Raw genomic sequence first — 26,651 nt, forward strand, 5'->3', positions numbered from 1 at the left:
CTGTCATTCTATTCATTTTCTCTTACTAGCAAGGATAAAAGACAAGTATATTCCAAAACTGTGGTTGTAGGAGAGCAGGACTAAAAACCCTTTAAATACTCAAGTCTTTTTGTCCCCAAGCTGTTTACTAGCTTGTGATATGTTGTTGCCAGTTCAGTTGCTTTTAAGTTGATTTTTTTTTTTTTTTTAGATTTTATTTATTTATTTGACAGACAGAGATCGTAAGTAGGCAGAGAGGCAGGCAGAGAGAGAGAGGAGGAAGCAGGCTCCCTGCTGAGCAGAGAGCCCGATGCGGGGCTAGATCCCAGGACCCTGGGATCATGACCTGAGCCGAAGGCAGCAGCTTAACCACTGAGCCACCCAGGCGCCCCTTAAGTTGATTTTAATAACATTTCACTTCATGTATCAAAAATATTTTTCAACATGTCATCATTGTAAGAGTTACATGACAATTTTTTTTTTCTCTTATACCTTGTGTTTGAAATCTGCCATGTGCTCAGGCCACCTCATAGCCACATTTGCCGTGCTCTATAGTGTGAGAGAATACAGGTAGCCATGAGCCCTCCCCCCACTAATTCTTGCAAGCCTCTGTTAGTGACAAAATGTAACTCTAGCCTCATTCGTCCTGCTTATCAGCAAGATGAGACTCGTGGGCAGCCAGAGGCAGCAGAGCTTAGGAAGAGATGCATCCCTCTGTTGAGATCCCATCTCCACAGAGTCCAGGAAGGCCCTGCCCCCAGACTGCGGCTGCCTCTGTGTCTACGGTCTTCTTTTATGTGACAAGGCAGCCTCTTTGATTGGGTTCTAAGGACATAGTAGTGGGGGTGGCGCTAAAGGAGATGAGCCACCCCTCCCCCAGCCTGCCCCCCAAGCTGGCCCTGGTGGGGGTGGGAACTGCTGGGAGCGCGGGGATCTGTGCAGTACCCAATGGGGGTTGCTTGTGGGAGGCTGTGCCTACTCTTTGCTTTTCCTTTTCAGAATTTCAGTTGATCCTCACTGTCGTGGGCAGCATTGGTGGTGCCCTCATTCTCTGCCTGATGATCGCACTGATTGTCTTATCAAGGTACGGAGGGGAGCATCCCTTTCCCTAGGGCACATCACCACCAGCATCATGCTCAGTCTTGCTGGGGCAAAAGAAGGGAGATAAGGCAAAACCTCTCTAGTACTGTTGGCTCTCTATCTTACCTTCATTTGCTTTGGCTTATGGAAGCCATACGTGATTACTGAAGAGAACAGAAAAATGTGTAAAGGAGCACAATTAAAAAATCACTCAGAACTTATCTACCCTAAGACAACTAATATTTTGGCATATTCTTTCCAGATTTTTTCTTTTCAAATGATTTTTTTCCTTTTATTTTTTTAAGATTTTATTTATTTGACAGAGGGAGACACAGTGAGAGAGGGGACACAAGCAAGGGGAGTGTGAGAGGGAGAAGCAGGCTCCCCGCTGAGCAGGGAGCCCAATGTGGGGCTCGATCCCAGGACCCTGGAATCATGACCTGAGCTGAAGGCAGATACTTTAATGACCAAGCCACCCAGGCTCCCCTCAAATGGTATTACAGACATAATTTTGTGTCCTTTGTGTGGGTTTTGTTTGTTTGTTTTTAGAGAGAGACAAGCATGTGCCAGGGGTGGGAGGGAAGGCAGAAGGAGGAATACCAAGAGCGTGGAGCTTGACTCAGGGCTCAGTCTCACAACCCTGAGATCATTACCTGAGCTGAAACCAAAGAGTCAGACATTTAACCAACTAAGCCACTCAGGTGCTCCATCCTTTGTGTTAAAAAGAATACATTGGGGCGCCTGGGTGGCTCAGTGGGTTAAGCGGCTGCCTTCGGCTCAGGTCATGACCTCAGCGCCCTGGGATCGAGCCCCACATTGGGATCTCTGCTCCACAGGGAGCCTGCTTCCCTTTCTCTCTCTCTCTGCCTGCCTCTCTGCCTACTTGTGATCTGTCTGTCAAATAAATAAATAAAATCTTTAAAAAAAAAAAAAAAGAATACATTGTTGAACAGCTTAACAAGGTCTGTTTTTACTTAATTGTATAATGTGACCTAACAACCATTTTCTGATGGCCCTGAAACTCTCCATTAGTAGTTTTCAGCCCCACTCATGTAGTCAAGGATCATTCGTCAAGGCCCTGGGCCCAGTACCCTGTGGCAGGGGCCTGACCTGGGCTTCAGCTGAGCCCTATGCCTTGTTCTCTCTGCAAAGCCATTTTGCAGGTGCCTTAAGTGCTCTTCCGAAGAACTTGCGTAGAGTCCTTTCATTTATTCAACAAATATTTAGATAAATTTCCCTGCATTAACTGGGAGAAAGAACACTGTTATCTCTATTCCATTCGAAATGTGCCAAGTGGGGATGCACTTTGGTAAAAACAAGCTGCTTGTGGGTGACACTTCGCTCATATCTTATATTTTGGCAAAAGAGGTATTTTTGTATGATAATGTGAGAGGATAAATAGATATTGTTTCTTTTTTATTAGTCGAGTTTGATATTAACTCTTCCCCACAGCCTTTATTACAAGGACGCAAAGCTGTGAACCAGAAGTGTGACCTTCCCTTTTCTAGGAAGATGGCCAGAACATTCTGTTCTGGAGCAAGGCTGTCTCCTCCTTTTGTAGGAGGATTGCCTATCTGTCTTGGGTTTCCAGCATCCTCAGGGGCTGTGTGTGGAACTTTGTGACCCCACGACGGCTATGTTTCTCAGCTCCTGCTTCCTGCTGCAGAGCGAGGCTGGCTCCTAGTTCAGCCTCAGGTTCATCGTTCCTGGGAGCACATCAAGAATTATTAATTGCTTGCCCATTCCAGAGAGAATGAAGCTTCTCTCCTCCTCTCCTTTCCTTAGTTAGACAGGAGTGCTCCCAAAGGGCGGGAATTCTTCCATAAGCTGGGCTGGCTCCTGGGTTCACAGGGTGAGTGGGTCCTCCCTTTAACATTTCCCTTTAACATTTCCGGTAGGAGACAGTCATTCTGGGAGTGCCCTGTGGGCATTAATATTATTAGCAAAATTTGCATGAGACCAACTGAACTGGATGGCAGTGTTGGATCAGTGTTAACATTCTGGTGTTAATGTTTACAGAGAGCTTTTGAGGACACTAAAAAGCTCTAAAACTTAGGGAATGTACAGTGAACAAAGTAGTGAAGCATTATGGGTAGTGGGGTGTCAGGTATAAACGCTTATTCTTAATGTTGCAGAAATGGTAACAGTTGGGGAATCTGGGTGGGGGCCCATGGAAGCTCTGTATAATTTTTGGTGTGTACCTTATATGTAAATTTGAGATTATTTCAAAATTTGAAAAAAATTTTTTTAAAAAGAATACTAACATTTGCTTCAAGGAACTTTCTGCCATTGTCAAATCCTAATTCTTATCACCCTTATAGCTCAAAGAACAAAAACAAGAATATTGAAGAAGAGAATTTGATTGAGAACGACTTTCAAAATCTGAGACTGCAGCAGACGACGACAGGCTTCAGCAATCCCGGAGCAAATGGGAGCATCTTCCCTAAAGTCAAAGCAAATGTCCCTGGTCAGCCACAGAATCCCTATGTGCACCAGAGAAGCTTGCCTCGCCCTGACTACTAGGTGAGTCAGTGGGCTGGAGAGGGAGTGGGATGCCCAGGGCAGAGCAGGGACAGGGACCAGACCATTGTATCTTCATGTCCTGGCTGCAGGTTGTTTTGTTTGTTTGTTTGTTTTTGCTTTCTGATCAAAAGGGAAAGATCAGAGAATGCCCCCTCCTCTTGTTTTTGTTTGTTTTCCTGTTTTTTTCTTTTTTTTTTTTTTTACTCCCTCTTATTGTTAAGTGGCCACCACTTGGTCCCTAACACTGACCATCTACGTGACTTGTAGACGCATCACTTAATTTCTCTGACCTTCTGTGTCCTCAGCTATAAAAAAAGAAAAACAATTTAGATGCCCTTAAGGTCCCTTTACTTTATAAACTTTTCCAGATAGGACTCCAGTCATTGTGATGACAGTTTCCAAGCTGTTTGAGGATCTAGGACCCAGGTCAGGGAAGAACTGTTGGATGTAAACAGGGTTCTGTCCCATCCTTCTAGCCTGCCCATGTCAAGGCAGATCTCTCCTTTCCTCCCCACCCAGACCTCAAGGCATAACCCAGTTAGTTTCTACAGAGATAAGGCAAGTAGGGCTGGGGCTGTTTTATTTCCCTTAAGAGGACTTTCAAGGAGCATAGCTTGTGTTCATTAGATTTGTATTGGATAATTGTCCTGGCCTTGCTTACTGTGGTCTGAGTGAATCTTTAAGAAGCAACTTTGATGGGGAAGGGAGCCAAGGGAACTGAGCTAGAAGGAGGGAAGTTGTGGGAGGAGAGAAAAAGGGAAGAGAGAGGTTAAAAGAAGAGCAGCAAGGGGAGAAATTACTTCCTAAAGAAGTAAGAACAGGGGAGGGAGGGAGAGAGGGAGGGGTGGAGGAATGCCTAACTTCCAGAAGAGTCGAAAAATAAAGAGGGTGAGGAGGTGAAGGCAGCTGGGGTGCGGCAGAGGCAGCTGAGGAAGGGGGCAGGGGCTCCGCGTTCTCTGTGCACATTTCTCTTCTGCAGACTTCCCTGGGCGAGCACACTGCCCGCTGAGGCTCTCAAGTCACTATGACCGTTCTGGGAAAACCTGCCTTGTTTCTGTTTTGAAATTCCATGATTTATTTTTTAAAGATTTTTATTTATTTATTTGACAGACATCACAAGCAGGCAGAGAGGCAGGCAGAGAGAGAGAGAGGAAGGGAAGCAGGCTCCCTGTTGAGCAGAGAGCCCGATGTGGGACTCCATCCCAGGACCCTGAGATCATGACCTGAGCTGAAGGCAGAGGCTTTAACCCACTGAGCCACCCAGGCGCACCCCCCATGATTTTTTTTGCACATGAAGTTTTCTTTAGTCGTAGAAGTCATTAGTTTCATGTGGGTACAAAGGTTTGACTCACACGAGGCGTGCCATGTTGGGCCAGACACGTGGTCTAGTCCTCAACAGCCAAGAGCCTGAGTTCTGTGGGAAAGCCTGCTGGCTCCACCCAAGGGGAACCTTAACTGGCAGACTCCTTACAAACCTCCCTTCCTCCTTATGGAGGAGCCTTCACATCAAGCATCCTCTCTAAAGAGAACGCCTTAGAGGCAAAAATAAGCATGGGATTTAGAGCATGGGTTTGGCGCCTTGCCTCTTCTGTTAACTTGCATCAGCTAAGTGATTTTGGATAAGTTATTTACTTCTCTGAGTTTGTTTTCGCATCTGTGACATGGACATAAGGATTTTTATCTCATAGGATAAAAATCAGATAAGCTACTATGGACAGAGAACCTAGAACAGTGACTGTTCTAATTTAAAAAATAGTATTCAAACAGTGTTACTTGAAGTAATGGTACAAGTGTGTTAATCTGCTCTTTCTCAGATAGATCTGTTGTAGTACTTCTTTTCTAAGAGTTTGTTTTGTTTATTTCCCCATCTTTCTCTTTCTCTCTTTTTGTCTAGAAGGGTAACAACTGGGCACCCTCCGGGGCCCTCGACCCAGTATCTGAGCTTTTGTTTTGAGTGTTTAAAAGATTAACGGAGAAGCAAGCAGCCATGAAGATCTGGCCTTCGGAATTCCTCTGCCACCCAGCACCCAGCCTCTCTGGATGGAAGTTGTGACTGTTTGCAACAGATGCAGCTTGTTCGCTACGTACCTATCAAATTGAATGCACATAGTTGCTGTTAGCACTTGTAAGACAGATGATTTTGTCCAATCAGTACAATGGTTAGTTTTTGTTTTTGTTTTGTTTTGTTTTTTCCTGGTGGGGCAACAATAACCATTTCCAATCTAGAGGAAAACCCCCAGGATTGTGGACTCCTGCGAGAATGTGGCTTTGAGTTGATCACCTGCAGATCTGTGACCTGATTCTGAGCGACTCTTAGGCGTCAGCTATGGAGGTCCCCGGGTGTGGGAAGAAATACCATCTTTTAAGGTTCTCGGGCTCATTCTCTACTAAGTTAAATAGGATGCTACTTCTGTCCCTCCAGTGTAGGCATTTCATGACCCTTGCCCTGCCGGGAACCTATGACCTGGCCTCACACCAAGGACACAGAAGAAAAGACACGTCTCTCAGCCTGCCCAGGAGGGCAGGATCATTTTGATGTTAATTAGAAGGCCAGGACTAGAACTGCCCACCATGGAGTACATTCTAGAGTTTCTGAAATGCCAGGAACTGGTAGAGGCGGAGGAGGAAAAAACAAAAATAAAAACCATAGCCAGGAGTAGGAGGAACAGAGACAGAAGGAAGCTGGGCTGGCAGGATGAGTACAGGACGGTGCACGTGGGGTCCACCTTGGTCCTCAGATCCCCCTCCTCGATGAGCGAACGGACATTTCCTCCGATTCATGTCCTGCCCACAACTTGGAGCCTAAGGAAGTGTGAAGAGAACACGCCAGGAGCGAGAGCTGGAAGACACTTTGAAACTGCAGATTCTATTTGGCTGATGGGGAAAGAGGGAGCTTCTGCTCAGGATCTGGATGTCCGGCCTTGGGACGCAGACTCCAGAGTTCCTTCACGGAGGCCTCGGCCTCCTCTGTGGCCGCCAGCGTGCACACAGCTACAGCTACAGCCAGCACGCACTTTCTTTAATGTTAATAGTGTCCTTGTTTGTATCTAATGTCTGGTCCCCTTACAAATTATTTTTATTTGTTATTATTATTTGTTCTTACTATTAACTGTAAGAGGTAATGAATAAAGTGTCTTTGGTAGATGGTGTCCTTCCTTGTGTCCTTCCTTACCTTTAGAGCGGTTAGGAGATGCCGAGGGAGAGGGAGAGAGAATCTTAGTCATCCTCCCCGCTCGGCACAGAGCCGACATGGGGCTTGATCGCACTACCCTGAGGTCATAACCTGAGCTGAAATCAAGAACCTGACACTCAACCGAATAAGCCACCCGGGTGCCTCTAGGCTCACTTCCAATAACAGACATGACACATGGCAAACCAGACTGACTGATATCTGTAGCCCTTGTTAGGGGCTGTTAGACCACCCAGGGTAATTTTTTAATCGTGTAGTAGATGTTTCTGGCTGCTGTCCCTTGAACATCCTACTTCTCTCCCATTATGAAGCTGCCAAGCATTTTGGGTGGGACCATTCTGACCCCCAGTTCCAAGGGCCCAAGCCAATCAGTGGAACCCCATTCCCCTGTTGTTGATGGGTTTAGTGATCACATGTTATAAGTGGATGCAGTTAGAATAAAGCCTAGGACACCTGGGTGACTTGGTCGGTTGGGCGTTGTGCTTTCAGCTCTGGTTACAGTTCCAGGTTCCTGGAATTGAGTCCTGCATCAGGCTTCCTGCTTGGTGGGGAGCCTGCTTCTCCATCTCCCTCTACCTGCTGCTCTGCCTACTTGTGATCTCTCTCTCTTTCTGTCAAATAAAGAAAATCTTAAAAGAATAAAGCTTAAATTTTACTAGGAGGCTTGGAGAAAGAGAAACTCTTTGTTCTCTTGACAAAGTGGGCTTGAGGATATGAGGCCTTGGACTGCTTCAGTTTCGCTGAACAGACATTCTCCTAGCAGAGCTAAGAGAACCATGGAAAAATGGGGCAGGAGTCCTGATCAGACCATGCCTGAAGCATCTGGAGTTTACTCTTGATCCACTGTGTGGAGCTGAACGCATCCTCACTGACACCACTTGGCTTTACTCTTGTGTTCACAAGGCTAGGTAGGGGGTAAATGGGATTAAAGAAACACCCTTAGGAGCTCTTAATACCTATAAAGACATTAAATATTCATCAGGTCATAGCAACAGAAGTAATGTAGATGTAACTTAAAATGGTTGACCTTTTTAAAAAAATATATTTTATTTATTTATTTGAGAAAGACAGCGAGAGAAAGCATGAACTAGGAGGAGAGGGAAAAATAGGCTCCCCGCTAAGTGGGGAGCCTGACAGGGCTAGATCCCAGGACAGGACCTGAGCCAAAGGCAGACTTAACTGACTGAGCCACCCAGGAGTCCCAGATTGGCTGACCTTGTAACATGCCATCACAGACTTTATTCCTGACCTGCATGTTACCTCTACATTTTAGGATGATTTTTTTCCCCCAAGATTTTATTTATTTGACAGACAGAGATCACAAGCAGGCAGAGAGGCAGGCAGAGAGAGAGAGGAAGAGAAGCAGGCTCCCTACCAAGTGGAGAGCCTGACGCAGGGCCCCATCCCAGGACCCAGTACCCTGAGATCATGACCCGAGCTGAAGGCAGAGGCTTTAACCCACCAAGCCTTGAGAGAGAGTGTGTGAACATGGGGGGAAGGGAATGGAAAAAGCAGACTTGGGGATCATGACCTGAGCCAAAGGCGGACACTTAACCGGCTGAACCACCCAGGTGCCCCTACATTTGAAGATCATTCTGGATTCATTGTTAGAAGTAGGCTGTTTGAACCTCTCTTCTAAAGAGTCCCCCCTTCCTTGTGGCATACTGGACCTCAGCGTGCCAGTTTCCATCACTTTGCAAATGTCCTGGGCCATACGAATTCTGGCTTCATGACCAGAGTATCACCCATTTCTCACAGACTCTCGTTGCTATTGTTTAAATAGAAGGAATTCTCCAAATACATGTGTAATGTTCATGAAATGACATTCACATTCAAAGCTGTTTGAGTCTTACATAATATGACCTACAATTCATTTGTTTCTGCTCACTGGGAACTTCGTGAAGTTTTCCACACTTACTGTCCGCCAGCCTTGGAGGGCTGTCAGAACAAACTTTCTAAGATGCAAATCTGGTCATCATGCTCCCTTGCTTGAGGCTTTCAGGGCTTCTCCACTGAGAGAACAAAGCTCACAGAACTAAGGCAGACTCTCCTGGCTCATGTCTCCTGGTGACCAGGCTGCCACCACCAACTGCTCCAACTTTGCTGAATCTCCCCACCCCACCAGAACCTGCTGTCCTGCAAACACACCTCCTCTTCATAACTCCATTTCTCCACTCATGCTGTTCCCTGCACTGGGAAAGCCCTTTCCTTAAAATTTTTTTTTTTAAGATTTTATTTATTTATTTGTCAGAGAGAGAGAGAGAGAGTGCACACAAGCAGGCAGAGGCAGAGAGAGAAGCAGACTCCCCGCCGAGCAAGGAGCCTGATGTGGGACTCTATCCCAGGACCCTGGGATCATGACCTGAGCCAAAGGCAGTGGCTTAACCAACTGAGCCACCCAGGTGTCCCTAAAATCTTATTTTAAAAAACTCGGTGGCGGTGGGGGGAGTGCACCTGGGTGGCTCAGTCAGTTATGTGTCTCAGCAGGGAGTCTGCTTCTCCCTCTGCCTGCCACTCCCCCAGCTTGTGCTCACTCTCTCTCAAATAAATAAATAAAAACTTAAAAAAAAAAAAAAAGCCCTTTCCTTCAACTATCTCATAATCACCTCCAGCTGTCTTGATCAGCGAAACCATCTCCTGTGACCAGCTTTTCCCAATCTTCTCCCACAGCCCTCTCCAGGATAGGTATGCTTCCTTCCCATCCCAGCAGCACCCTGAATCTACTTCCCCTGGGAAGGAGGTGGCACATGGTGAGTCTGGGTTTCCTTCTCCCCAGGACAATACCTGGCATGGAATATTAAGTAATTGTGAAACAGCAATGTAAAGCCGGCTCTCCCAGCTCAATCTCGAGGAGTATGTTCATTACATGGTGATGGTTCATTGTGGTGATGGTTTCACAGGTGCATCAAAACTTGTCCAATGGGGGGCACCTGGGTGGCTCAGTGGGTTAAAGCCTCTGCCTTCGGCTCTGGTCATGATCTCAGGGTCCTGGGATCAAGCCCCACATCGGGCTCTCTGCTCCACAGGGAGCCTGCTTCCTCCTCTCTCTCTCTCTCTGCCTGCCTCTCTGTCTACTGGTGATCTCTGTCTGTCAAATAAATAAATAAAATCTTTAAAAAAAAAAACTTGTCCAATGGTACACTTAGTATATGTACAGCTTATTGTAAGTCCATTATATCTCCACAAAGCTATTTTTGTAAGTGGGGAGTGTACTCTCACACAGGGGCTTCTCTGACCTTGATGGAGGCATCCTCTGATCACGGCTCTAAGACAGGACAGGAATGTGCACATGTTATTCTGCTGGTCTCTACACTAGAATGAAGGTTCTCTGAGGTCAGTCCTAGGGGAAATGAGCTGGAGATGGGATGCTGCCCAGCCAACGGCAGGTCTCAGCTCTACATTGGTGTCACCCGAAGTTTAAAGGTCACTGATGCCTGGGCCCCAGAGCACTCCATTGGTCTAGGGAATCCTGAGCAAAGGGATTGCTTAAGCCGGAATGTGTAGCACATTTTGAGAATCACTGTTTTAGATCAGTGATTTGGTTCCTCACAGCTGAGGCCCAGATCACATCATTTCCCGTTCCTTCCCCTGAGAGTTCAGAAACCAGGAGTCCGTTGTGCACAAGAAGCTTCAGTGGGCTCTGAGCATCCTCTGGAGAAGGAGGACAGGCCTCCAGTTGCCATTAACACCAAAACAGTTTGAGACATAAATCTCTGGGGCAATTTTGCCCGTGAACCAAACGACCCCCAACCCTTCCTAGCAACTGGGCAAATTTCATGGCCAGTAGGTGGCGCTATATCCTTTGACTTCCAGAAAACCCAACTTCGGACCAGGGACTCTTCAAAAGGCTCTTTTGACGTCCTAAATTTTGATTGCACTAATAATTTCCCCTCTACTTTTCCCTGGTCTCTTCAAATGCTCGCTCTTGTGCCAGAGAAACATGAATGTTTTCACACTCATGATATTTGTGCCATTTTTACTGGGTCCTTAGAGATCAGACATGGTTCCCTTTATTGGCTCAAAAATACCTGAGTATTGAAGTAGTGTTAATATCATATTATGGTACATAAAATTTGTTACAACATTCAGATAATCAAGGTTTTCTTTCTTTCTTTTTTCTTTTTTCTTTTTTTTTTTTTTTTTTTTTTTTTTTTTTTGAGTGGGGAGGGGCAGAGGAAGAGGGAGAGGTTGAATCTTAAGCAGGCCCCATGCCCTTCTCTGAACCTGATCTGGGTACTATCTCAACCCTGAGATCATGACCTGAGCCGAAATCAAAGAGTTGAACACCTAACTGAGCCACCCAGGTACCCCATCAATGTTTTATTTCATGGTGATTTTCCAAAGTAAAAAAAGGAATCCATTTTCACAGAAAAATTATTCAGTTAAGAAAACAAAATGTCACCATTTTGTTGGAAGGTCTCTTTCATCCACTTTCATGAGGTGAGCAGGTCTGGATGGGTTTTTTATTTTTTATTTTCATTTTTTACATTTTCAAAATTTAAATTCAATTAATTAACATATAATGTGTTATTAGTTTCAGAGATAGAGGTCAGTGATTCATCCGTCTTATGTAACACCTAGTGCTCATAACATCACATGCCCTCCTTAATTTAATGTCCATCACCCAGTGACCCCCATCCCCCCACCTACCTCCCTTCCAGCAAACCTCAGTTTGTTTCCTATGATTAAGAGTCTCTTATGGTTCGTCTCTGTCTCTGGTTTTGTCTTGTTTTCATCTCTTCCCCTATGATCTTCTGATTTGTTTCTTAAATTCCATGTATCAGTGAGATCATCTGATTAACTTATTTTGCTTAGCATAATACCCTCTAGTTCCATTCACATTGTTGCAAATGGCAAGATTTCATTTTTTTGATGGCTGAGTAATATTCCTGTGTGTGTGTGTGTGTGTGTGTGTGTGTGTACATCTTATTAACCTATTTGTCTGTCAGTGGACATCTGAGCTTTTTCCATAGTTTGGCTATTGTGGACATTGCTACTATAAACATTGGGGTGCACGTGCCCCTTCAGATCACTACATTTGTATCTTTGGGGAAATACCCATTACTGGGCCATAGGTAGTTCTATTTTTAACTTGTCAAGGAAACTCCATACTGTTTTCCAGAGTGGGTGCACCACCTTGCATTCCCACCAACAGTGCACAAGGGTTTCCCTTTCTCTGCATCCTCACCAGCATCTGTTGTTTCCTGACTTAACTAATTTTCTGGCTGGGTTTTTTAGAGAATGAGGTTGGGAAGAGGCCTGGGGTACAGTATGGGGGTCTTCCCCTCAACCTCCATGCTAGGAAATATGGCTTCTTCTATTCAAAGAAACTTGGGACAAAATCATCAAGGACTCAGAAATTCCTGCAAGCCTGATTTTCTGAGCCCACAGTATGACATATGGTCCACTGGAAGAATTTTCTTCCGCCTCCAGGTGAGACAAGGAAAACATTCCGCAAAAGTCTATTCTGGAAGGTTTGCATTAGGTATTGAAAGATGAGTCAGAGTTTACACGTTGGAAAAGATCAGGGATAAAGACTTCTGTGAAGAGGAAACACAACGTGCAAAGGTGAGAGTGTTTTTGAGGCTGAAATGCCGGGTCTGGAGCAAAGGGCCTTGTGTGTTATATCCCCATTGGATTCCTAGACTTTTGGTTACACCAAGTATGCACACTGCCTTATTTTTCTAAAAAGCAGGCTAAACAGCTACAATTGGTAAGGTATTTACTCAAGTCCTGTCTTCTGTAATAGTTATTTTTAATTTTTTTAAAGATTTTAATATATTAGAAAGAGAGAAAGAGATCACAAGCAGCAGGGAAGAGTAGAGGGAGAAGCAGGTTCCCTGCTGAACAGGGAACCCAAGGCAGGGCTCGATCCCAGGACCCCAGGATCATGACCTGAGCTAAAAGCAGATGCTTAACTGACTGAGCCACCCAGGCATCCCTCAAGTCCTGTCTTCTGAGGTAGAGTAACTTGCAAGACCTCAGTGGTCTCTCTGGAAGGAGGGAGCCCAGCTTCCTCAAGTTATGGCTCCGCCTCGCGTCTAGCTTGGATCTGTCCTGCACACCACTTGGAAAGCAGTGACTTGGGTGACTTCGACTAAGAGCCACAAACCCCCACAGCTAATTACAATTTGGCCTATTGATCTGAGGGTAAAAGGCCCTGTGTTTGCTGTCAGTGAAGATTTAATTGTGACTGGGGATGGATGCTGGAAGGGCATGCATGGCACTCTCTGTAACAGAAGGCCCGCTGTAACCCTGGAGGGCCACCTTTTAGACACGACTTAGATGACTAGTAGGTCAGAGCTATTGCCCTTAAAAGTCATTTAGGTCTGCTTCCCAAATTTAGGAAGTAACAGGCAGATTCAATCAATAATTATTGAATGCCTACTATGTACCAGGAATTTTTAGATGCGTTTACTAATTTAACCTGCACACAGATATTTTTTAAAGTAATCACAAGACACCTATTAGATGACATTGCACTTTAGAAAATATTAATGTATTACTATAAATTTCTTTAAAATGCACTCAAATTATATTAAGACCATGTCGTAGTCACACTGACGATCAGAAATTCCAAATGAGGCAGGTGTCATATCATAGAAAGGAGAGGGGTTCCTGGAGTCAGAGATCTCAGCTCTGTCACTTATTAACACTTCTCCAAGCCCCAGTGTCCAAATGGGGGAGAATAAGGCGTGTTTTATGGCAGTTATTTGTATGAACGATACGTACTTGGCTGCGCACATCCTCTGGGCCTTTCTGAATGTGCAGACACTTAGAACTGCATTTGTCTTCATGAGGAAGCTGGAAACCCATGGAACTATTTGGAAATAGAATGGCTTGTAAGCCAGGGAGTCTCCTACACCTGTCCAACCAGCTTCCTACCTCCTTGTACACGAGCTGACTGCTATGCTGGGCTGACCCTGGAGCTCTGTGTCTTGGAGGCTGCCATGCTGGTCTGCTGTGATTGTTAGCCACATTTAAAAAAAAGATTTATTATACACACACACACACACACACACACACACACATATATGGAGAGAGAGAGAGCGAGCGAGAGAGAGCACATGAATGCTCACATGTGTGGCAGGAGGGGCAGAGGGAGATGGAGAGGGACAGTAGAGCCCAAAGTGGGGCTCAATCCCATGACCCTGAGATCATGAGCCAAGCTGAAATCAAGAGTCAGACGCGTGGGGCACCTGGATGGCTCGGTGGGTTAAAGCCTCTGCCTTCGGCTCAGGCCATGATCCCAGGGTCCTGGAATAGAGTCCCGCATCGGGCTCTCTGCTCAGTGGGGAGACTGCTTCTCTTCCTCTCTCTCTGCCTGCCTCTCTGCTTACTTATGATCTCTGTCTGTCAAATCAATAAGTAGAGTCTTTAAAAAAAAAAAAAAGTCAGATGTGGAATGGACTGAGCCACCCAGCCGCGTTATTTATTTATTGAGGGGGGGAGGGGAGAGGGAGAGAATCTTGGGCAGACTCCCTACTGAGCTCAGAGCCTGCTTGGAGATTGATCTCATGACCCTGGTATCATGACCTGAGCTGAAACCAAGAGTTGGATGCCTAACCAACTGAGCCACCAAGGCACACACCACACCAGCCACATTTTTTGAGTAAAGTGAAGCATGCCTTCTGGAAGCCTTGTGGTTGGAATGTTTATTTGAACCTAGGAGGAACCTCTGGAGGGCACTGCAGACATCATGTGTTATGATCTCTGAAATGGTAGAGCAGGTGGTGACCTACCTCTACCGAAGCTAGGAAAGAGGAATTTATTGAAGAAGGATATTACAATCAGAGTAACTTAGCTAGGGAGCTGATGGAGGCTCCTGGGACATTATTTAAAGAGCCAGGGCAACTATTTGCAGAGGCTCCTCTCAAAACAAGTCCTCACAGTCTTCCCACTTTCCCACTGTTAAAGGGCAATGGCTTTTTGAAGGACACTGTTGGTACAACAGGTTATGTAAACCAGAGCCTGCTGCCGGGTGCCAAACACATCTGACTTCACAAGTAGTAATTACAAAGCCAAGTCTGGCATGGGCTAGAGTCTTCTCTTTCCACACAAGCAAACTGAGGTCCAAGGAGGGGCAGGAAGTTATATGAAGTTACATGGTTGTTCAACTAGGTTATGGCATTGAGACTGGAGATCACTCTTTCCGATTCGGAGCCCAGATCTCTAGTTTTTCTCTGCTAGCCATTAAATATGAAGACTATATATTTTTTTAAGATTTTATTTATTCATTTGACAGAGAGAGATCACAAGTAGGCAGAGAGGCAGGCAGAGAGAGAGGGGGAAGCAGGCTCCCTGCTGAGCAGAGAGCCCGATGCGGGGCTCAATCCCAGGACCCTGGGACCATGACCTGAGCCAAAGGCAGAGGTTTAACCCACTGAGCCACTCAGGCGCCCCGAAGACTATATTCTTTTTATTTTTTAAATTTCTTTTCAGTGTAACAGAATTCATCATTTATGCACAACACCCAGTGCTCCATGCAATACGTGCCCTCCATAATACCCTCCACCTGGCTCCCCGGCCTCCCATCCCCCACCCCTTCAAAACCCTCAGATTGTTTTTCATAGTCCATAGTCTCTCTGGTTCACCTCCCCTTCCAATTTCCCTCAACTCCCTTCTCCTCTCCATCTCCTCATGTCCTCCATGCTATTTGTTGTGCTCCACAAATAAGTGAAACCATATGATACTTGACTCTCTCTGCTTGACTTATTTCACTCAGCATAATCTCTTCCAGTCCTGTCCATGTTGCTACAAAAGTTGGGTATTCGTCCTTTCTAATGGAGGCAAAATACTCCATAGTGTATATGGACCACATCTTCCTTATCCATTTGTCTGTTGAAGGTCATCTTGGTTCTTTCCACAGTTTGGCAACCGTGGCCATTGCTGCTGTAAACATTGGGATACAGATGGCCCTTCTTTTCACTACATCTGTATCTTTGGAGTAAATGCCCAGGAGTGCAATTGCAGGGTCATAGGGAAGCTCTATTTTTAATTTCTTAAGGAATCTCCACACTGTTTTCCAAAGTGGCTGCACCAACTTGCATTCCCACCAACAGTGTAAGAGGGTTCCCCTTTCTCCACATCCTCTCCAACACACGTTGTTTCTGTCTTGCTAATTTTGGCCATTCTGACTGGGGTAAGGTGGTATCTCAATGTGGTTTTAATTTGAATTTCTCTGATGGCTAGTGGTGATGAACATATTTTCATGTGTCTGATAGCCATTTGTATGTCTTCATTGGAGAAGTGTCTGTTCATATCTTCTGCCCATTTTTTGACATGATTATCTGTTTTGTGTGTGTTGAGTTTAAGAAGTTCTTTGTAGATCCTGGATATTAACCTTTTGTCTGTACTGTCATTTGTGAATATCTTCTCCCATTCTGTGGGTTGCCTCTTTGTTTTGTTGACTGTTTCCTTTACTGTGCAGAAGCTTTTGATCTTGACAAAGTCCCAAAAGTTCATTTTCACTTTTGTTTCCTTTGCCTTTGAAGATATATCTTGAAAGAAGTTGCTGTGGTTGATATTGAAGAGGTTACTACCTATGTTCTCCTCTAGGATTCTGATGGATTCCTGGCTCACGCTGAGATCTTTTATCCATTTCCAGTTTATCTTTGTGTACGGTGTAAGAGAATGGTCGAGTTTCATTCTTCTACATATAGCTGTCCAATTTTCCCAGCACCATTTATTGAAGAGACTTGAAGACTATATTCTATAAAAGGACAGCAGTCCCTGCACAGAGGCTAAAAGTTGGGTCCCAGGCTGGTGCTTGATGCCTCCTGCAGGGCTTTGGCCCATAGCTTCTTGCAGACCCAGCAGTTACTTCATCTCCACCCCCAAATCTGGCCCCCCAGAAAGAGGTAGGGGGTCAGGAGCTTGTCTTACCTTTGGAAGAGCTGTAGAACTCCTAGCTAAGCATTCTCTTAAGGACCACTCATGGAGCTAAGACAAGGCAGAAGAGAGAGGCAGGAAGGAAGTGGGAGGTAGCAGGTAAGGGAATGGAGTGTAGGTGAAAAGGAGAACAAAAAGAAAATGGTACTCAAGTGGCCAGGGCAGAATGCTGGCTCAGCTTCCAGCAGCATGCCCAAGTTACTGGCTTCCTCCTTCCAATCTGTAGATGTCCTCATCCCTGCCTATATCTCTGGTATTCACTGCTTTCTGCCCCATCCTCCTACTCTGTGGTTTTTACCCACACCACATCTCTATGGACCATACCTGCTCCTTGTGTGGGACACCTGTGTCCTTTCCCCATCCCCTACTCACTCCTTTTTCCCTGCCATTTAACTCTCAAAGTCTCTAGACATAATTAATTTAAAAGGGGTGTGTGGGTGTATGTATGCTTGTATTCATTCATCATACTTTTTATTGAAATAATTGGAAAAGAGCGGTGCCTGGTCGGCTCAGTGGGTTAAAGTCTCTGCCTTGGGCTCAGGTCATGATCCTAGGGTCCTGGGATTAAGTCCCGCATCAGGCTTTCTGCTCAGTGGGGAGCCTGTTTCTCCTTCTCTCTCTGCCTACTTGTGATCTCTGTCTGTCAAATAAATAAATAAAATCTTAAAAAAAAAAAAAAGAAAGAACTGGAAAGGAATCTATGCCTTTAGGTGGTATGAGGTAGCTTCTAGAAAGACAGAAACAAACTGTGATGGCTTTGCTAGAGTGGAAAAGGGGCATTTAGGGAAGCACGCCAATGATTTCCTCTGGGTAAAATGGCAATTTTAAAGAAAAGTTTTCTTTTTTTTTTTTTTTTTTTAAAGATTTTATTTATTTATTTGACAGAGAGAGATTACAAGTAGGCAGAGAGGCAGGCAGAGAGAGAGAGAGGAGGAAGCAGGTTCCCTGCTGAGCAGAGAGCCCGATGCGGGACTCGATCCCAGGACCCTGAGATCATGACCTGAGCCGAAGGCAGTGGCTTAACCCACTGAGCCACCCAGGCGCCCTTAAAGAAAAGTTTTCTAAAAAGAAAACACTCATGCCAAAATTAGTTGAAAACGTAACAACTTTTACTGTAGTTTTATTTATGGATATTATTTTTAAATGTTTTAGTTCATGAAAACCAGAAAACATATATTCCTTCTGGAAAATACTATCTTAAAACTATCTCAAAACTAGCTTTTGAAAAATTGCTCTCAGAAAGATATAATAATGAATGTTTTCAGAATTGATAATTATATAAAAAGAGAGCATGGAAATACACAACTTAGGGTGTGCTGGCTACTTCATAAAATAAGTTTCACGATCACATGTGTTACTTAGCTTCAGAGAAACACATTTGTACATTAAAAGCAACAACCACAAGCAGAAACACCTTTCCTTATTGTTGAAAATCTCTGTCAAGACCTGTTTTGTATTCCATTTCTCAGTATGCAATTCTACCCACCTCAGGCTTGGCATAACCCCAGTGTGTATCCTGAACTCCAAAACAAAAAATCACTAAGGGACCTGCTAAAGGCCAGTTAACATTGTAGGCTATTTTCACCCAAATGGGACCTGGTATCCTCACCATGACTCACCATTTGCTCATCTCCTGTGTTTATCCATTACCTGGAGGTTGCCTTTAGGTCTGTTTTGGTGGTCCTTTAGGGGCTGTAAGATCTGAGAGTCAGCATAGGGATTATTTTGTCCTAACCAGGACCGTTGTGTACAAGAGGAAAAAACTTATTAGGAACAGGTCGTGATCCCAGGGTCCCGCATCAGGCTCCTTGCTCAGCAGGGATCCTGCTTCTCCCCTCTGCCTGCTGCTTCCCCTACTTGTGCTCTCTGTGTCAAATAAATAAATAAAATAAATAAAATCTTTTTTTAAAAAAAGAACATTTTCCTACAAAAAGAAAGAATTTGGTATTTTTAAAGTAAAAAGTTAATATTAACATTAAAGAAAGTTTTATATATGTTTCATAGCCCTACTAAATGCTACAAAAGAATTTTGTAGTATCCTGCCATCAGGGTCCTTCATTTCTTGCACTGTTACAAAACCTAGGTATGACTGTTAAAAGAAGAGTGAATTAAGCATATTACCTAAACTAAGTTGAATACGGTAGGGTTGTCTTCCACTCCTACCTTGAACTTTTCCCCCTGCATATTAGATTATGACTACGTATTGGTAGAAGATTTTTGATCTGGATTATAAATTGAATTTCAGAATATGACAGCTCACTCTGGAAGTGAGTTAGTGTGTAAACCTGAATTGTGAAATAGAGGAAGTTTTAACTAATCGATTTTTAAGTATTTTTTTAAAATTACAGCAAAATGAACAGTACATAAAATTTACCATCTTAGCCATTTTAAAGTGTACAGTTCAGTGGCGTTAAGTGAACTCACAATGTTGGCCACAATCCATTCATTTCCAGAACTTTTCCATTACCCAAACTGGAAATACTGTACCCATTAATTAATGACTCTGTATTTGGCCCTCTCTTCATGGCCCTGGTAACCTCTATTACACTTTTTTACTCTATGAAACGGTCTATTCTAGAGACCTTAAATAACTAGAATCATACAATATTTGTCCTTTAGTTTATTTCACTCAGCACGTTTTCAAGGTTCATTTGCTTTGTGTCTTGTTTATTTCACTCAGCACTTTTTCAGGGTTCATTTGCGTTGTACCATATGTCAGAATTCATTCCTTTCAAGGATAAATAATGGTCCATTGTAGGTAGATTCTACATTTTGTTTATCCATTCATTGGTTGATGGTCATTTGAGTTGTTTCCACCTTTTGGCTATTGTAAATAATGCTGCTTTGAACATGGGTGCACAGTTAGCTCTTTGAGTTCTCTTTTTTTTTTTTTTTCTTTTAAAAATTATTTTGGGTATATCCCCAGAACAGAAGTTACTGGATCATGTGGTAATTCTATGTTTAACTTTCTGAGGACCGAACCGTGTTTCGTTTTAATTTTTTTTTTAAAGATTGTTATTTATTTGAGAGAGGGAGAGTGTGCTCATGCAAGCGTGAATGGGGGAGGGGCAGAGGGAGAGAGAGAATTCTCAAGCTGACTCCCTGCGCCCCAATGTGGTGCCCATCCCCCAAGCCATGATATCATGATTGGATTGGACTAGTCGGGGAGGCTTTACCTACCAAGCCACCCAGGCACCCCATTTTAAAACTAATAGGAATCGGGGTGCCTGGGTGGCTCAGTCTGTTCGGCAGCTGACTCTTTCTTGATTTTGGCTCAGGATCCTGGGATCACACCCCTCCTCGGGCTCTGGGCTCTGGGCTCCTGGCTCCTGACTTAGTGGGGAGTCTGCCTGAGGATTTTCTCTCTTCTCTCCCTCTGCCCCTCGCTCCCCGCACTCCCTCAAGCTTGTGCATGTGCACACACACTCTCTCCCAGCTAAACAAAAAAATCTTTAATGTAATAAATAAAGCTAATAAAAAAACGTAAAATTTCTCTGGGTTATCCTTGTTCAAACTTTGAGAGTCAAACCCAGTCCAACCAGCAGTCTCCTAGCGCAGAAGCTCAGCGACTATCAGCAGTGGGTTGTGCCCAGGACAGCTACAAGGGAAGCTGTTCCAGGAATTGTGAAAAATGCTGCCTGTCTCCCCTTCCTGAGGGGGTGCATCAGTGTACCCTGACTTTGCCTATTAGAGGAAGTCAAAGCATTTGAAGGGCATGTCTACCCTTCAGCTTAATAAAAAGAATGAAGAGTTCTAGAACAGGATAAAAACCACAAGCCAGAAACCAAAAGCTTCAGAGGGATTAGAAGAGGCATTTTCAAAGTAGTTCTAAGATAATGGAGGATGGGAGAATGCTTAGGGCAGGTCTGGGCAGGCTGGGAAACACCAGGTGGGACAAGATGGGTGCAGATTTGACTGCAGCACTTTCCAGCACTCTGCAGATTTGAGACTGCAGTCTAGGTAAACAGGGGTCTGTAACTCCCCATTCCCCTGTTATTATACTTTCTATTATAATTTCTATTATACTTTCTTTTTAAAAAAAATATTTTTTTTTTAAGATTATTTATTTATTTATTTGACAGAGAGAGATGACAAGCAGGCAGAGAGGCAGGCAGAGAGAGGAGGAAGCAGGCTCCCTGCTGAGCAGAGAGCCCGATGTGGGGCTCCATCCCAGGACACTGGGATCAAGACCTGAGCTGAAGGCAGTGGCTTAACCCACTGAGCCACCCAGGCGCCCTTCTATTATACTTTCTGACTCCATGAATTTGCCTATTTTAGGTATGCCATATGAGTAAAATCATACAAGATTTGTCCTTTTGTGTCTCATTTATTGCACTTAAACAAATAAGAGTCTGTGCTGTGAAACACCCTGTTAGGGGTGGGGAAGGTGATGCACGGATCAGACGTCAAAAGGCTTAAAGGCTGCTAGATAAATGCAAATTAGTATGCTTATCGATGCAATATTTACTTGGTTTTGAGACTTTCCTTCCATCTCTGCCAGACAGATCTAAAATCACCACTTGGTACATGACAGCTCCCCATTCAAACTCTCTCTCCAGCTTCCCATTACTTAGGATCTGTGCCTCCCAAGGCTGAATAAGAGTTGCTTCCAAGGCCTCAGATACACCCAGGGAAGCCTCTGCAGCACCACTTCTACTGAAAAGTATTTGGGAATGAGTGTGACTGTTACATCAGAGCAAACATGGGGATGTTATGGAGTGCAATGCTGGCATGCAGTTTAAGGACGAAATGCTGGCTCTCAGATTTGGAGCTCTGCCCCTCTAGGCACAGCATATTACAGGAATAAGTTTACTTCCTGGGGGCATCAGGGCCCCACCTTGGCAGAGCCTGGGAGCGGAAGGGGGCACAAATGAAGATTAAATTCTAAACTCCTTCATCTGGGCTATTAGAACTATCTCCCGCCCCTGGGAGCTATCACTTTGCTCTTTACTCCTTAACAGCTTCTGTTTTTAGTAAAGGCATTCTGAACCTTTCCGCAGGTATTCCAGCTCAGTCATTTCCTCCCGCAAATTAACACCTCTGTACCTCACTTTTCTCATCTGGGTAACAGTAGGGTTGTGGGGAGGATTATGTGAGTTAAGGTGGTAATTTAGAACAGTGCCTGGCTAGCAGAGCGTTCTCGGTCCGTGCCAGGCAACCTGTTACTATTGCTTTCCAGACGAAGGCCACCTCTTCCCTTCCTGCCTTTGAACCACTCGTGTTCGTTCGTTCATAGGGGTCCAGCCCAAGCCCACCTGTCCCTTCGCGCGCGCTGTCAGGGGAAGCTCCTCACTCTCAGCTCCCGGAGGCCATTTCAGAACTTGCTTAGATGTAAGGGATAAGCTAGCCAGAGCGTCTGTTTATCAGTTTAGCTCCACGAAAACCGCCAGCGTATCGTGATAAGGAAAGGGAAGGAGAGCGGCACGTCGCCCAGTCTCGAATCCTCGGAAAGGGCAAAGCGCTGTTCAGGGAAAGGCGGACATTGCCAGGGCCTCCACGCCCCACGTGTCCTCCCCTCCCGATCAAGCGCATCTCCTCGTATTACACCCGCGGGCGCCTCGGTCGTTCCTCCCGCGAGCGCGCGGCCGGCATGCGACTTAGGTAGAAACCAGACGGCCACGGCGGGGTCTCGCCGTCCTGCTCTCCCTCCCGAAGTTTAGCAACCCAGAGTAATGGGGGCCATCCTCCGCTCCCTCTCCGTGGCGCCCGGCTGCTAAGAAAGCACAGCGAAACCCTCCCTAGCGCCTTCGCCCCTCCGCCTGCGCTCGGGGAGGGACTTCCACCTGGGAGCCCGGGGCTCCCCGTCCCGGGCGGGTCCCAGCGAGGGGCGGAGCTGGCCCAGCCCGGAGCTCGCCCCGCCCCGCCCCGCCCCGCCCGGCTGTAAACTGACCGTGTGGCAGCCAGGCGGGGGCTTGGAAGGAGGGAGAAGGGGAGGAGAGAAGAGGGTGGAAAGTGGATCCTTGGCGGGCGGGAGGGAGGAAGGGAAGGGGCGGAGGCGGAGGGCAGAGTGTGGCTGAGCGTCCCGGAGCCCAAGTCGCGGTCCCTTCGCGGAGCCCGCCCCTCCCGGGCCTAGAGCCGCCCGCCGGGCCGTCCCGAGCCGCGACCTCCCCGCCCCCCACCCCGATCCCGGACAGCCCCGGGACTCGGCTGCGAGCGCTGCGGGAGGGATGGTGGCGGCAGCGCGCGGGTCAGCGCAGCCGCCAGCTTCTCCCGCCCGGCCGCGGGCGCTGTGAGCCGGGCATGCAGCTGCGGCCCCCGACCCTCGGCCCCAGCCCTCCGGCCCCGGCCCTGGGCCCCCGCGGAGCCCGCCGCCCGCGCCGCCGCTGAGGCCGGGCGCCCCCACCATGCCGCGGGCCCCCGCGCCCCTGTACGCCTGCCTGCTCGGGCTCTGCGCGCTCGTGCCCAGCCTCCCAGGTAAGCCGTGCCCCCGCGGCGCAGAGAAACTTTGTCCGGCGAGCAGCCGCCCGCAGGCAGCGTGGAAGGCCGGGCGGGGTGCGCTGTCGGAAGGGGAGAGCGTCTTCTGGGCCCCCCATGTGAGCGAGTCGCGGGGTGCGACCCGGCGGGGGGCTTGCGAAGTGCGTGCGCCACCCCGCGCGCAGCCTGCAGCAGCCCCGGCGCGCTGTCGTCCGCCTCGGGTCAGTCCCGGGCCGAGGAGGAGCCTTCCCTTCCTGTGTAAACAGCCTTGCCCGGCTGCTGACCGGCCCGCGTGCGCCCGCGCCCAGTGTCCGGGGAGGGCGGCCGCCAACCCTGCGCGGGGGCCGGAGTGCCGCAGTCCCAGGCACAAAGCGGCCCTTGTGGCCGGCCGGGGGCGGGCGGGCTGCGGGGAGGCGCGGATAGATGCCGCGGGTGCCCCGGTGCTCAGAGAGGCGAAGGGCAGCAGGGCGGGGCGAGAGACCTGGAGTCCTGGCTCGAGCCGCGTCTACTCGGGACAGGGTCGTCTCTTGGAACTGCGGGTGCTCAGGGTGCCTTAGCATGCCCTGGGGTTTCACTGCACCCAGGCCGACCGCCTGCCTTTAAAGTTGTAATCCCCTCGTTTCCTCCCCCAAGCCACCGCAAATCCCGGGGGAGACCGGCGTCCCAAGTCACAGCTCCACCTGGACTTCCCGATCTGATTGCTTCTGTCTGGCTTTATCCGGGGATTTACACGCACTCGTCCCCCGCCCCCCCAACATTCCCCTAACTCTGGGGCGTTCTGGGCGGGAGGGTTAGGAGGTGTGCGATTGCTTTGGTGCGACTCTGCCAAGGGTTGGCAGCTGCGTGAGGAGCCCCCAGTTACCTGCTGTTAAGTTTTCCGAGTTGGGAGGCCCCAGAGGGAGGATGCTCTCTGCTTTGTGCCTGGCTGCCAGGCAGATAAGCTACCCCTAAGCCCTCCAAAAAAAGCAGGAAGTTCCGATCTTTCCCCTTTCCCGGAGGAAATAATTGTGTGCTGGGGTGCTTCGTTGCTCCGTGGCCTTGCACACAGAAGATACTTGATTGCTCTTGTGCCTGGCTGCCAAGCCAGAGGGGACTGCTCCCCCTTGGCCCCTCATTTAGGAAGGCAGTTGAAGGTTTACCCCTGAGAGAAGGACGGTTCTGGGCACACAAAAACTTCCTTTACGCTCGAATTCAGACTTAATACTCTAGCAAGATTTCTTTAATGGGAAAATAATCACTCTGGAGCTTGGAGCAGATCAGTGGTTTCCAAAAACCCATCTGGCAGCCAGAGCGCATTGATGTTTTCCTGCGTCCTCAGGGAAATGGGAAGAGAAAGATGAAGCTGGTGTCAAACCCAGGAGTTTATCTTTGGCAGTGGTTCCCTGCCTCGCAAGGACTGTCCTTCAATTTGAAATTATGTCTTTTTTATTTTTGGTGGGAAAACTTCTTTTAATGATGTATAGTGATGTTAGAGGTATTTTTTCTTTTTGGCAAAGTAAAAAAATCTGGCCATCCGGTATAAAGAGGCCACCCCTGCCTCTGTTTCTGCTTGTTTTCTTCTGTTCTGTTCTTCATGTTCCGTGAAGTCCCAGAGTTTGGAATTTGCTAAAGGAGAGGATTTCTGAGTTTCCCTACAGCTTGACATTCTCTGATTCTAATAAAAACTCACATGCTTCCAGTTGTGAAGAATTCTTTTCATATTGCTTTGCATTTGTGTTGTGGTTTCTGTTTTTCACAGTTCACGTGCATCTTCACGACCATCTCCATTCTTTCTGCAGGCCCCAAAGGGTGAAGTGACTTGCCCACTCTCCTTGTCCCTGATCTCAAAGCTTCTCAGTCTGGGCCCCTTTGTCCCATAGGACACAGCCTAGGCTGGGAGAAAAGTGTGGAGCCATCATGGTTTCTCTCCAACTCTTCCAGAGCCCGCTTTTCTTCTGCTGTTGCCCTGTGAGAGCTCAGCCAGCCCTCTGCGGGCCAGCAGAGCTAAGGTACAGCAAGCCCATCGCTGGCTTCCAGACGTGTCCTCTCCCTCTTAGCCCTGGAGCTTCTCAAGGTTAGATTGGGGCTGACTCACATCTGTGTGATTTCTCCTAGTGGCCCAGTGTTGCTTCTAACAGAGTGTCAAACACAGTTTTCCTTTCCTCTTCCTTCCCTTCACTTCTCTCCCTCTCGAAGCACCTCAGGTACTTTTATCCCCAGAGCGTGTTTCTGTCTTGCTACTAGGAACATGACTGGAAAGAAAAACCTTCATTGTCCAGTGAAAGGAGGAGGAGAACTAGGGGCGCCTGGGTGGCTCAGTGGGTTAAAGCCTCCGCCTTTGGCTTGGCTCAGGTCATGATCCCAGGGTCCTGGGATCGAGCCCCACATCGGGCTCTCTGCTCCTAGGGAAGCCTGCTTCCTTCTCTCTCTCTCTTTCTGCCTGCCTCTCTGCCTACTTGTGATCTCTGTCTGTCAAATAAATAAATAAAATCTTTAAAAAAGAAAAAAAGAAGAAGAAGGAGGAGGAAACTTGCAGGGCCATGCCTAGCCGGGTGTCCTGAGACCAGGGGCCTTGCTGTCCATCTGTTGCTTTCACCACACTTCCATCCCTGTGCCTAATCCAGCAGAAAGCAGACTTTTAATTTAAGAGGCTCATTTCAAACAAGTCCCTGGCAGGCTGACAACCACCCTCTGCCCTTGTCCCAGCGTTATCTCCTGCTCTTCTCATCCCATCCCGTGGCCCAGAGCCTCCAGACAGGACCTTTGGACACAGAGACCTTCCCACAGAACCAGGGAAGAGTTTCTTTGGGTCTTTGCCCTTCCAGAAGGAAGGGGGGGGGGTGGGTAGCATTGATCTTGCTGCTGGAACTGGAGTCATGTTTGCTGTCATCGTTCATGAAAAAAAAAAAAAAACCCAAATGTTCTTTTAGGAAATGCCCTGCAAATTAGAATGCTCTGAATCTTAAGAGAGGGCCCTTTATTCTGTTCTGTGGGCTCCTGTTGGCAGCACTCTCCCCTGCACCACAGGTTCCAGGGCCTGTGAGGGGGCCGCTGGAATTGGGCCTTGGCTTTGTACCTCTCTCCAGGTGACCCAGCCTGGGTTTAGAAATAACAGGGCAGCAGGGTCCAGACAGTGGCCTTTGGTTTGGGGATTGCTCTTTACCTCAGGTATTTGCGTCTTAGCCCCCACCATCCTTGAATGAGGGGGGTGGTTTATAAAGGGGATTGAGGCAGAAGAGGGCAGGGTCTAATTAGGTCTAATTAGTATTCTCCTTCTGCTTGTTCTCCGTGCTTATTGCGCTACTGAGGCAACGGAGAATTACAATATCTAAGTAGTTGGCAGAAGGCTTTCTGTGCCCGCCTGCCCTGGTTACTGGTTTCACTTCTTCAGCTGGCTCCTGGAACTGTTCTGAAAAGTTTGAACGATGTCAGTAACCCAGCACAGTTACGCACCGCTTCAGTAATGGCGTCGCTTTCCTGCGGCAGCGTGCAGCTGGGTTCGTAGGGCGGTGGGTCTCTTTTTTCTCTTTTCCCAGGTGTTTTCTGTTGCCTGGGGCAGGGGGGAAGGCTTCAGAAAGCCTACTGCTATAGTTTG

At 47.1% G+C, this 26,651-nt stretch overlaps 2 protein-coding genes across 4 annotated transcripts in view; both read left to right on the plus strand.

Annotated features, from left to right (window-relative positions):
- MUC13 (mucin 13, cell surface associated) overlaps positions 1 to 6,724 on the plus strand; it is a 30,792-nt gene extending 24,068 nt beyond the window's left edge. For 2 of the 3 annotated variants that reach the window (XM_045088783.1, XM_045088785.1), the window contains exons 11-13: positions 979 to 1,063; positions 3,381 to 3,582; positions 5,477 to 6,724. In XM_045088783.1, coding sequence (XP_044944718.1) covers positions 979 to 1,063; positions 3,381 to 3,582 — 287 coding nt within the window. In that variant the 3' untranslated portion in view covers positions 5,477 to 6,724. The remainder of the gene's footprint in view (positions 1 to 978; positions 1,064 to 3,380; positions 3,583 to 5,476) is intronic. The other variant, XM_045088784.1, reaches the window with a different exon arrangement.
- Positions 6,725 to 22,558: 15,834 nt separating this feature from the next.
- ITGB5 (integrin subunit beta 5) overlaps positions 22,559 to 26,651 on the plus strand; it is a 113,673-nt gene continuing 109,580 nt past the window's right edge. Inside the window, exon 1 of the mRNA XM_004745412.3 lies at positions 22,559 to 23,077. Within this exon, the coding sequence (XP_004745469.1) occupies positions 23,008 to 23,077 (70 nt within the window). The 5' untranslated portion in view covers positions 22,559 to 23,007. The remainder of the gene's footprint in view (positions 23,078 to 26,651) is intronic.

This window comes from Mustela putorius, unplaced genomic scaffold (genome assembly GCF_011764305.1).
Source record: "Mustela putorius furo isolate JIRA1106 unplaced genomic scaffold, ASM1176430v1.1 tig00003834_pilon_pilon_pilon, whole genome shotgun sequence".
Classification (NCBI taxonomy): domain Eukaryota; kingdom Metazoa; phylum Chordata; class Mammalia; order Carnivora; family Mustelidae; genus Mustela; species Mustela putorius.